This window comes from Suncus etruscus, chromosome X (genome assembly GCF_024139225.1).
Source record: "Suncus etruscus isolate mSunEtr1 chromosome X, mSunEtr1.pri.cur, whole genome shotgun sequence".
Classification (NCBI taxonomy): domain Eukaryota; kingdom Metazoa; phylum Chordata; class Mammalia; order Eulipotyphla; family Soricidae; genus Suncus; species Suncus etruscus.
In genome coordinates this window covers 39,479,721-39,493,065 of record NC_064868.1, presented here as the reverse complement: position 1 = coordinate 39,493,065, position 13,345 = coordinate 39,479,721, and the positions used below count along the sequence as shown (strand labels likewise).

Sequence of the window (13,345 nt, the reverse complement as noted above, 5' to 3'; positions counted from 1 at the left end):
CTTGGACTTCAGGCCTTCCCTGGGTGCCGGTCTAGGTGGACTCTATAGGGGTCAACAGGCTTTCCCCCTACCTCTCCCTACACTAATGGGAATGCGCTTTGGGAGGAGGGCGGACTGTTCTAGCACTGGTTTATGTTGGGACAGTCACTGGATTTTTTTTCTCTTTGTTTGTATATATTTTATATATCCATAACATCCATCTTGTATTGTGACTTTGATACTGCCCTACAAATCTCATTTCTAATATTTTACTGCCTCAGTCCCAACCCTTATTTCCCCCCATCTTCCCATGTAGGTGCAGCTCATGACATGAAGCTCACCACAAAGAGTGATAAATGCAGTTAGAGAAATAACTACACTGAAAACTATCATAACAATGTGAATGAATGAGGGGAAAAGAAAGCCTGTCTCGAGTACAGGTGTGGGTGGGGTGGGGAGTAGGTAGATCCGGGTAGTTGGTGGTGGGAATCCTGCACTGGTGAATGGGGGTGTTCTTTACATGACTGTAATCATACAACTACAATTATATTTGTAATCACTGTGTTTAAATAAAGATAATTTATAAAAAAAGAATTAAAGTTATCAAGATGTGTTTTGTGAATGGTTGGGAAGCATATGATGGGTAGTGGTAGAGAGATATTGGCATTTCAGTTATATTTAGCTCAACTAAATAAGTTAAATGCATATACAAACCCAAACCATAAAATATATAGAAAACACAATAAATATCCCTTCATGATCTTTTGGGAGACAACTCCAATATCAAGGGAAGAAAAGCAAAAATAAACAAATGGAAATTCTATATCAAACTAAAATCTTGATACCTAGGAAAATAATCAGTAAAACAATAACATACCTATTGGTTTAGATAAGATATTTGCACATCATGTATCTAGAGAAGGAATAATATCCAACATACCTGAACAACTCATATAAGTCAACAATAAAATAACATCTCATGAAAAATGAAAAATTTAAATAATATTTTTGTTAAGATGACAGCTGACATGTAGTTGAAAAATGTTTCTCAGTGTTACTTATCAAGTAAATGCAATTTAATATGTTATTAAGCTACCAACTCACTTCAATGAGAATGAAACACATATTAAGATTGGAAACAAATACTTGTTAGGGTTTGGAGAGAAAAGTCCTTTGGTACAGCAAGAGGTGGTGGAGGAAATATAAATTGGTATAGCCCTAATAAAAATATTGTGGTGATTCTTTAAATAATTAAAATAGAACTACCATCTACCATCACAATTTTATTTCTACGTATTTATTAAAAATATGAAAACACTAATTTGAGAAGATATATGCATACCTATGTTCTGTACAGCAATATTTACAACAACCAAAATATGGAAGTCACTCAAATACTCACTGATAAATAAGAGAATAAAAATATTGCATATAAATTTAATGACATTACTTAACTAAAAATAATATTCCCTTTTGTGATACAATGTAAGAGACTAAAAGTAATTATGCTGGGTTAAATAAGTCAGAAAGTGAAATATCAATGCTAGATGGTATCAATTAATTATGACATAAATGAACGAAGAAAACTAACAAAACAATTTCAGTTTTAACATGAAATTGTGGCTACCTGAGGGAAAAGACAAGAACAATAGGAAGAACTGGAAGAGGGGCTACATTTATGATTTACCCAGATAGAAATTTGAACTTAAAATACAAATATATAGTTGCTGAGACTGCTTATTTGCTAATAGCATAAAAAATAGTAGCTCTTGGGACAGAATGATAATACGGTGGATGGGGCATCTGCCTTGTATATGGCAGACGTGAGTTCAAACACTGGCATCCCACGTGGTTCCCTGAGCCTGCCAGGAATGATTCCTGAGGGCAGAACCAGGAGTAATCCCCAAGTGCTTCTAGGTACTAGAATCCCCGAGTGCTTCTAGACAAAAATAATTTTAGTTTAGGATGATATGGTTAAGCAATAAAGTGCAAAAGACATGTTCTAATATTTAAGTTATTACAAAGAAACTGATGAGCATTAGTATCCACTGTGATTGCAGTTACCCCACTTCTGATCTAAATTGCTTACAATGAAAGGCAGTGAAGGAGGTCAAAAAGATAAAAATTACATTACCTTATTCTTCTGTCTTCCACTTTTTTCAAATATTCATCTCTCTTTAGGACACCCAGTATCATTTCCTTCTCATGATCTAATAAAAATGACAAATTGATTATCTCTGAGTTCTTCGACATGGTATTTGAGTAAGAGTGCTCTAAGTGTCAGTAGTTGAATAGTCCAGATTACTTGATTTTCACAGATCTTAAAATTCCTCCAGACAATCCAGTGTCCCTCGGTTGATTCAGAGTAGTTTTCAGAAAATCTCTTAGGAACTGTTATTCATAGTTAAGTTTTCTTTCAGGATGCACAGAAAACAATTAACAATAGAATTAGAGTCAAAGCTAGTCATTATTGTCTTAACTGAAAATGAGCTCTAAAGCCTTTGACTTTGATTGAGTCTCAGTAATGATTTTCAATGTCAATACTTCAAAAGTTGTCCAGCATGAATTAGATCTACTGGAAAGGAGTCCAGAAAACACTGAAAAAGTGGAAAAGACAAACAAAAGCAAAATTAGTGTTCTACTTTCCCTGTAGTATTTGAGAAATTGTCAAATATTTAAAATAGTGACTTATCTAAGTCAAAATATCAATTATTAAACAATATATATGCAGTATTGAATACTATAAGTTTACATTCATTAAATACCATTCATATGTATTTGATTCAAGACTCTACACAAGTTCATTTCCTCCAATCTAATTAGCTTCCACTAACATTAGAGCTCATTACCATACTTGCATCTCATTCAAGAGTAAACTGGGTCAAGACTTCAGGGCACTATGTACATGGTTTGACTATCCTCAACCAGGGAGATCCCTTAAGACATTGCCTGCTTTTCTCTCATCTCACCACTAGGACTAATGCTGAGTACTAGTACTGCTGAGAAAACAAATATGAACAATGTTATATATATATATATATATATATATATATATATATATATATATATATATATATATATATATATTACCCTCAACATACATCATGCCATGTTGAATGAAAAACATAAGCTGCAGTATTATAACATATATAAATGCAATAGCTTATAATATCACTAAGACTAATTTGGTAATAATTATCTAAACATATAAAAGAAACTCCCAGGAAATTTATAGACTATATCAGGGTACAACACAGTATCAGATAATACTTTATTCTCATGATGGTGGTTACAGCTCTAGATGTACAGGACAGTGAATTATTACATATATATGATACATATTGTAAAATGGTTATTTGGAAACCATCTCTTTGTCAACACTAATTGGACATCAAGCCAGAACCTGTCTTTTTTTTAAATCCTGATATAAAACATAGTATTTCCTTTTGTTGTTGTTTTGGGCCACTTCCAGTGGTACTCAGGTTACTCCTGGATCTGTGCTCAGAAATCGCTCCTGGCAGGCTTAAGGGACCATATCGGACACCAGGAATCAAACTGGGGTCCGTCTGGATTTGGCCACATGCAAGGCAAAAGTCCTACTGCTGTGCTATCACTCGGACTCTATAACATAGTATTTTCTTGACTACTTGGTACACAGATTCTTCCTGAATATGCCCATCAGCACAATGACACTTAGTCTAGGAAGTATAATCTCATGTAAAACACACATTTTTGGCTTAGTTATTCCAAAATCAGATCTTCATATTTTATATAATTTGAAAGGTTATTTTGTGGCCTAGGAAGACATTTAAAATTTTCATATAAATTAGTAGTAGCATTTCCATGCTATCCTATGAAATCCTATGAAAATCCTATAAAATCATAGGAGGGACATTCTCTTTTGGGACAAAGGAAAGAAAATCATGTTTATTCAAGGTCTATTTTAGGGTCTGGCCATAATCATAAGAGTAGAATGACTTAAAAACCTCAGGATATATCAAGGTATAAAATCTTGTCCAGAGATTTTCCAACTTTTCAAAATAACCACTTGTATGGCACACAAAGCTGGAACTTTGTTGAAATGATTCAGAGCCTAACTGCTTCCTAGAGACCAAAAGTTAGTCTCTGAAAAACTTTCTTTGTCAATGAAGATTCTCCAAATTCACCCAGAACTTTCCCTTATCTCAAAAGTCCAATATAGAAGCACTTGGTATTTGAGAGTATTAAAATTGACACGAACAGGATGCAACAAGATTTTTTTTAATTTGGGGCTCACATTAGTTATTATGGGGGGTTACTCCTGGCTCTGCACTTAAGAATTACTCCTGTTGGTGCTTGGGGAATTTTATGAGATGCCAGATATTGAACCCAGGCCCACTGTATGCAAGGCGAACGCCCTTCCTGCTGTATTATTTTCGATTACAGTAAGAGACATTCTACAGAAAGGTCAATATTTACTTCATGCATCACTTACTGCAGTTTCCAGAAATGAAGAACATAACTGTTTTAGTCTATCCCATCTGTCCCTTATGGTTTTATAATTAAAAGGAAAAGCAGTTGTTAGTTAAGTGAATGAACATGTCCTTACTGTACCTAGGTTCTTTTAATACATGGTTTGTATTTGAAATTTCATATTAAGAATGTTCTCTAAGTAAATATTCTATAGAATTGTATTTTGAAATTACTGAAGAAGTTAGATGATAGAAAACTGCTTGACTGCCAATGTAGGTCATCTAAAATCCCAAGGGTATTTCTATGAGGAAAAATAAGCAAAATGACAATAACTCTTTGGGATGTCAGAGAAGATGGGAAGTCAAATACTGATGTAAGATAAATTAAATTTCCCTGCAAGATTTTAATTTACAATATTAACCCTCACTGCATTATTTACTCATCTTTAGCTGGGCTGATGGAATTGACTTGTAAATGAATGGCAAATAGAATCATAGGAAGCCAAACTTTATCAAGGAATCCAGAATGTTTTCTTCAGAAGACATGAATAGATCATGTTTATATTTAAGCAAGATGAAATTGAATATGATGACATAATCCTTCCGGAGTAATATAGTTGATGAAGACAGAAAACAGTCTGTGAAGAGGTAAAGGAGAAAAAAAGTTATACACTGTGGGAACCATCCAGACACTAAACAGAGCAACACAGTCAGGCTTCAAAACAAAATTAACCAGATTTTCCCTATAGTAGATACTTTATATTGGGTAACAAGCTGGCAAATTTTCATGTCATAATTTGAATTAAACATTCAAACCATATAGCTAATTTATGTTTCTTGAATCCCACTTTATCCAAAGCTGTGCTTGCTTAAAAGTTATTTCTTACAAAGAAATCATGACATTCTTATCCATTTCCTGACATTGGAGCCCTATGCTTGGCTTAATATGGATTTCGTTATAAACTGAATCAAAAATGAGAGGAGGGTTTTTTAAATTGATAATACAGAAATTAAAATAGTAATTATATTACTTTGATAATCTTTATACCACAAACTGAGAAAACATGGAAGAAGTGGATAAATTCTTGGACTCTATAAAATTCCAAGGTTGAAACAAGATGATTTGGCATGCTTGCAAATACCTATCACTATTGAGGAAATTGAAATGATAATAAAAAGAATTAACAAAAACAAAAGCACAGGCTCAGATGAACTCACTAGCAAATTCTTTCAAACCCTTAAAGACAACATACTGATAATTCTTTTCATGCTCTTCCAATATATTGAAAAACAGAAAAAGAGCCAAAATAATTTCAATGTAGCTGGCATCATCCTGACAACAAAAGCAGACAGAGAGAGCACAAACAAAAAAAAAAGAAAATTAAAGGTTTATATCCTTGATGAACACAGATGCAAAGATTTTCAACAAAATACAAATAAATAGAATCCAACAATTCATTCTAGTAGGATTCATTCCAGAGATATAAGTATATACAAGTCAATCAAAATAATACACTATATTAAAAATAAATAATAAAAATAATTTGATCATATCATTAGATATAGAGAAAGTATTTTCTAATATCCAGTACCCATTCAAAATTCAAACCTCTACAAGACAGTTATTGAAGGAACTTTCCTCCATAGTGTCAAAGTCATTTGCCACAAATCCATGGCAAATATAATACTCAATGGGGAAAAACTAAAAGCATTTCTTCAGCAACTGCTACAGGATAAGTTTATGCACTCTCTCCACTTATGTTCAAGATAGTTATGAAAGTACTTGCTATAGCAATTAATTCAGAGAAAGATATTAAGTGCATCTAGATGGGAAAGGAAGAAGTAAAATTCTCATTGTTTACAAATGGCATGATGCTATATTTATAAAATCCCAAAGACTACAAGAAAGGTTTTGGAAAGAATAAATTTGTATAGTAAATTGGCAAACTACAAAATTAGTATCCAAAAATATATGGCTTTTCTATGTACAAATGATGAAATAGAACTAGATTATTAAAAATTATCCCATTCAAGTACCTTGGTATCAATTACTAAATATATGAAAAACTATACAAAGTAAATTATGAAACAGTGCTTCAAGAAACATTGAAGAGAATCTAAGAAAATGGAAGAACATTCCATGTTTATGGATTGGAAAAATAAGTATCATCAAAATGACTATCTTACCTAAAATACTATATAGATTCACTGCAACCCCGAGTCAAATTCAGACAACATTATTCATGGACATAGAATAATCAATTATAAAGTTTGTGAGGGAAAAAAAAGACTTAGCATAGCCAAACTAATATTAAAAAAAAAACACAAGAAACTGGGAGGTATCTCATTACCTAACATGAAGTTCTACTACAAAGCAATAATTATTAAAACAGCATGGCATTGGAAAACAGAGGTTCAGACCAGTGGTCAGAATAAAATATCCAAGGGGGAAGAAAACAAGAATATGGTTTGACAAGGGAGCCAAAAATTAGAGATGGAAGAAATATAGTCTCTTCAACAAATGATATTTAAACAATTGGATAACCACATGTAAGAAATTAAAGATTGAGCCCATATCTCAGACCTTACACAAAAGTCAATTAAAAGTATATTAAATACTTTGAGATTATTCCTGAATTCATAAAGTTTATTGAAGAAAACTTAAGAATAACACTCCAAGACTTATACCTCAATGAAGTATTCAATGACAGGATGCCAATGGCAAGAACTATAGCATCAAACCTAAAAAATAGGACTACATCAAACTAAAAGGTTTCTCTATGACAAAAAAACATAGGCTAAAATTTGAAGACAGCTAACTGATTGGATGAAATATTTTTCATTCAAAATATCAGATAAACATTTGATATCTAGGATTTAAAATATAAAGTTTTGATATCTAGGATATACAAAATATTTAGATATTTATCTCCACAAAACCTAAAAGAAAACCATCAAAATGAGAAGAGGAATGAACAGACACTTCTCTGAGAAAGACCAACAAATGGCTAAGACACATGAAAAAAATGTTCATTACTTATTATTAGGGAAATCCAAATCAAGACAACAATGAGATATAATCTAACACCAGTGAGGATGGACATATAAAAATAATGAGAGTAATCTTTGTTGTTGGGTATGTGGTAAAAAAGAACTCTCATTTACTGATGATGAGAATACTGCCTGGTCCAATTACTATGAAAAACAGTTCAGAGCATTCTCACTAAACTAATCCCTTTCTTGGATATCTAATCCCAAAAGAGAAAAACATTCATCCCAAAGAATGTATACATACACTCCACGACTTTGAGTCTAAAGACATCTTCAAGAGGAAACACCACTGTTCAATTAAGTGGAAGCAGAGAAAAACAAATGGGAATACATTAGACTGAAAAACTTCTGCACCTCAAAGGAAACAGTGACTAGGACACAAAAGCCAACCATGAAATGGGAGAAACTATTCACCCCATACACATCAGATAAGAGGCTAATATCTAAGGTATACAAGGTACTGACAGAATTTAACAAGAAAAACTATCTAACTCTATCATAAATGGAGAGAAAAACTAACAGACATTTCTTTAAAACAAAACTACAGATGGCCAAAAGACACATGAAAAATTTTCCACATCACTAACCATCAGGGAGATGCAAATCAAAACAACAATGAGGCACCATCTCATGCCACAGAGACTGGCACACATCACAAAGAAAAAGAACAATTAATGCTGGCGGGGATGTGTGGAAAAAGGAATTCTCATTCAGCACTGATGGGAATGCCATCTAGTCCAGCCTTTATGGAAAACATTATGGCGAGTCCTCAAAAACCCGGAAATTGAGCTCCCAAATGATCCAGCAATACCATTCCTTGAGATAAACCCTAGGAACAGTAAAACAGTAAAATACAACAATGCCCTTTGCATTGCCATATACATTGCAGGGCTATTTACAATAGCCAGAATCTGGAACAAAAACCAGATGCCTGACAACAGATGAGTGGCTAAAGTAACTGTGGAACATATACAAAATAGAACACCATGCAATTGTCAGGAAAACGCAGTCATATTTTCCTATACATGGATGGACATGAAAACTATTATGTTGAGTGAAATGAGTCAGAGTAGTGTGATAGACACAAAATAGTTTCACTATCGGTGGGATTTAAGAAAATTAAAGATCGTCTGGTAAGATTACCCAGAGATGATAGAGATGAGATTTGGATAGACAGCCCATGATTTAAATCTTACCACAGAGATTATTGAATGAATTTAGAGAAATAACTAGACCAATAACTATAATGACAATGGTAGTGGGTGAAAGAAAAAGAATGCCTGACTTGAAGACAGGCAGGTTATGGGAGAGGAGAGAGATGGAGGGCATTGGTGTTGAGAAGGTTGTACTGGTGAAGGGGCATGCATATTTTATGGCTTAAACTCAACTATAAACATGTCTGTAACCATGGTGCTTAAATAAATATATTAATAAAAATTTAAAAATTTAAAAATCAAGAAAGATAAGGGCAGACATTATATCCTGATTAAGGGATTAGTACATCGAGAGGATTTAAATCATTCTAACATTTATGGACCAAATAAAGGAAAAGCAAAATTTTTGAAAGAACTACTATTATATTAGAAGTGATATATTAACTGTAACAAAAAACTTGTGGGAGACTTTAATAACCTACTCTTAACATTAGACAACTCAATTAGAAAGAAAAAGGCTCTAAATATATATTTGGGAGAACTGGGATTAATAAAAATGTACTGAGGCCAAAGCAATAGCACAGTGGGCTGGGCATTTTCCTTTTATGCAGCCAACCTAAATCCAATCCCTGGCATTTCATATGATTCTCCAAGTCTGCCACATGTTATTCCTGAGTGTAGAACCAGAAATAATCCCTGAGCAATGCTAGGTGTGGCCCAAAAACAATTTTTAAAAATGTATATGACTTTTCATCACACAGAAGACAAATATACATTCTTCAGCACGGAACATAGAACTCTTCAAGATAGACAAGATTTTGGAGCCTGCAAGGAAGAAAACTATAGTTATGGGTAGAAAATTGGGGACATTGGAGAAAAGAAGGTCTCACTGATGATGGAATTGCTGTTTGAACATTTAATGCTGAAAACAATTTGTTAAATCATGGTGTTATTATATTTTTAAAGAAAGAAATGTCTTTAGCTTTAATTTTTTACCTTTATCCTTAAATGAAAAATATTGGTCCTCAAAAATCTTTACAAACCATTTAAAATCTATTTAAGAACTAGCAGTTCTGTGGCCCTGAACTTAGGCTTCATAAACTCTGTGGCCAGGCTCGTGCCAGAATCATAATGTTCTAAGATTGTAGTATTTCATTGTTTCACCTATAAATGCAGTAAAACAAAATACTTCTTCTTAAACAAGAAATGGGCTGGCTCTATGGTATTTTCATTTTCAAAAATTAGACCAGAACCATAAAATACATTGAGGAAAACACAGGCATGTCCAGGATATGGACACCAGAGGTGTCTTTAATGATTTTATTTCAATGGGAAAAAAAGCATACAAGAAATTAAAACATTCTTTTCACAAAAACAATTTTCTTCTTTTTTGGGGGGTCTTTGGTTTTGGGGTCACACCCAGCACTGCTTAGGGGTTAATCCTAGCTCTGCACTCAGAAATGGCTCCTGGCAGGCTCGGGGGAACATATGGAATTCTGGGAATCAAATTGGAGTTCGTCTTGGGTTGGCCGAATGCAAGGCAAATGCCCTACTGCTGTGCTATCTATCGCTCCAGCCCTAAGATATTTATATTTTTACTTTATTCTTTATTTTACATTTATTTTTTATTTTGTAAAGACATCCTAATTAATGGGGAAAACATTGCATATGCAATATCGAAAAAAACTATTGATAATATCCAAGAAAATGCTGTATATCCAAGTGGATAATGTCCAAGAAACATAAAGCACTCATAAAACCCAACAACAAAAATTCCAATACCATCATCAAAAAGTTGAAGAGTATATGAACACTTTCTCAAAGATGATATATGCATGGCCAGTTGTCATATGAAGACGAGTTCATTACAAATTGCCATTATGGGGCCAGAACAGTGGCACTAGATGTAAAGCATCTGCCTTGCGAGTGCTAGCCTAGGTCGGATCACGGTTCGATCCCCTGGCTTCCCATATGGCACCCCCAACTCAGAAGAGATTTCTGAGCTCATGGCCAGGAGTGATCCTTGAGCGTCAAACAGGTGTGGCCCAAAAACAAAAAAAAATGCTGTCATGAAAATACAAATCAAAACAACAATGATGTATCAGCTCACACAAGTTGCGGTGGTTTATAACAAAAAGACTGGAAATACCCAGTGTTGTCAGGAATGTCGTGAATCAGAAATCCTCATTCACTATGGATGGAAAAGTTGCCTCTATAGAAAATGTTATTGAGGTAACTCAAAAAAGTAAGGCTAGCCAGGGCCTTAGTCAGGGCATTTGCCTCCTGTGAAGCTCACCAGGTTAAATATTAAGTATCCTAGTAAAAAAACGGTATTAAAGTGGCATTTGTTTGCATAGGCCCACCAAAACATAAGGGATATGGAAAGGCAAATTATGGTCTAAATACAAGGAGACCCTACCCCTGAAGTTTCCTGGCACAGGACTGACTCTAGGCTCAAGGCACACTAGTTTGTCCAATTCAAGTCATCCTCTGTAGTGGCAATACACCTCCATTCCTCACTTAGTCTCTGTTGTTGTTGGTATCATGCTTCTGTATTAAAGATCCTGGAGTCTGCATATCCCATATTGTAGTCAGGATGGTGCGGAGCATCCTCTCATTTCACCTCACACTTATGGGGCAATAGAGAGAACCATGTCCTGTAGAGCAGGTCATTGTTGTTGTCAAGTCTTCTCAGTGTAAACGGAAGTCTCTTTTTAGGAGGTCGATGTCAGACCCTTGGTAGTGTCTTTCCTGGTAGAGGACTGCTTCCAGCTGTTGCTATAAAAGACCTTGGATGTTTCGTAGATAGCTTGCCTGGTTCTGGCGTGAATGGAGGATGCCCATTCTTCTGAGGCCTGTGCTAGGTCATTATATCAATGTTCAGGGTGTAAGGTACATTGTACTGAGATTTATTAGATAAGAACTTATCTGTATGTATGGTGTTTTCCCATTTTAATGTGTCTATGCAAACAAGGATCAATGCCATGAAGCGTTATTGGTGCATCTGGAGGCAATGGGAACAAGACCAGCAATTTCCATGACATAGTTCAATCATAGGCATCAAACTGAGGGACAGTTCCACCAACAATCCTTACTGAACAGCTTACAAAGAAAAGACAAGATGAAAAGTGGATAGAAACATCATAGTAGAAGAATATATAGAGAGTTACATCAGTTAAAGAAAATACCCATAAAATATTCAAAAGATATATGTGTTCAATATGTGTTCAATTTCTGTCCTTCTAAGTAGTTCTGGGATTTGTTAGATCTACTGTATGTCTTTGGTCAGAGAATAGAACTGTGTGTTACTGAAGTTAAGAAGAGTAAATCTGGGGTACTAATGGTGCCCCCGCGCGCTTGCAAAATGTAGACTGGTATGAAATTGCCAGTGACAGCCTGAGTATAGCTGAGCAGCTATCTGCCACCCCCCAGATCAATCTCCACCCCCTTAGCCAACCTCTGTAGCCAGCCTAGGAGTGGGGAAAACCCAGGGTGCCCCATCAGCTCCTTCCAGAAACCCACCTGGAGATCCGGAGGAAAGGGGGAGAGGGGGGTCGGGTGACCCATGTCTGAGCCCCCCTACCCTAGGCCGGGCCAAGAGGCCGCTGCACATGCGGAGGCCTGCCAGCTGCCCGCCCGTGCTGGCTAAAAATCCTGCTCCAGGAAGGGAGACCCTCCCAAGCCCGAAGGACAGGGATTTAAGCCCCACCCTAGGCCAGGGTCCGGACCCGGCCAGGGAGTGGGGAAAACCCAGGGTGCCCCATCAGCTCCTTCCAGAAACCCACCTGGAGACCGTTATTTACTATGTTCCCTTGACTCCAATCCTTAAGAAAAACAACCCACTAAAACTTTTGAGGCTAACTTAAACTAGTAAGCATGTGCATGGAACTAGAGAAATGTACTTTGCCCTCAATGTTTAAGAAGTTACATAAGTCTAATGTCTTTATATTGTGTGCTGCTAAGAAATAGTATGTACTACAACTGGGGATTTGAGGGACAAAGTAATTGTATTGTACATGGGTTCAGTTTTGTTTTTCTTAATGTTCTTTGGCTGAAAGTTCAAGGCTGGGATATCATCGATGGGACTACCGAGAATTCTGTTTATGGGTGATTGGGCTTCCACTGTAACTTTACCCTGTCCTCTTTCTTTGCATCTTTGTTGTCATAATTAAAATAATAAAAAAAATTAAAAAAAAAGAAATCACTCCGGGGGGACCAAGAGATCATATGGGAAAACTAGGATCAAATGTTTTTTGGCTGCATGCAAGATAGCACCCTACCTGTCTAATATTGCGCCACTCCAATTCTTCCCAATTTTTATGGAGCTGATTGCTTTTTGCCTTATGAAGTTTTAAAATGGGCTTTATGTAGCTCGTATATTAACTGTTCATCAGCTGATGCTGTGAAAGTATTCTTTCCCTGTCTGTAGGATGTCTATATTCTGGTCATTGTTTCTTTTCTAGTACACATATTTTTCAGTTTGATGCAGTCACATTTGTGATTTGTTTATCTTTTGTTCCTTCTTCAAATGTGCTTCATTTGCTTGGCCAATGGCATTAAATCGTTGAAGGTGCCTCCAGACTGATTCAATGTTATAAAAGATCTGATTCTGTTTTTCTAAATAAAATTTATTGATACAGAAAAAAATATTAAGTATCCTATATGGTACCCCAAGCACCATCAAGAATAATTTCTGATGTCAGAAACAGG

General features: G+C 35.3%; 1 protein-coding gene across 1 annotated transcript in view; it reads right to left on the bottom strand.

Annotated features, from left to right (window-relative positions):
• SYTL5 (synaptotagmin like 5) overlaps window positions 1-13,345 on the bottom strand; it is a 438,357-nt gene that overhangs the window by 256,417 nt on the left and 168,595 nt on the right. Inside the window, exon 2 of the mRNA XM_049767126.1 lies at window positions 2,114-2,576. Within this exon, the coding sequence (XP_049623083.1) occupies window positions 2,114-2,232 (119 nt within the window). The 5' untranslated portion in view covers window positions 2,233-2,576. The remainder of the gene's footprint in view (window positions 1-2,113; window positions 2,577-13,345) is intronic.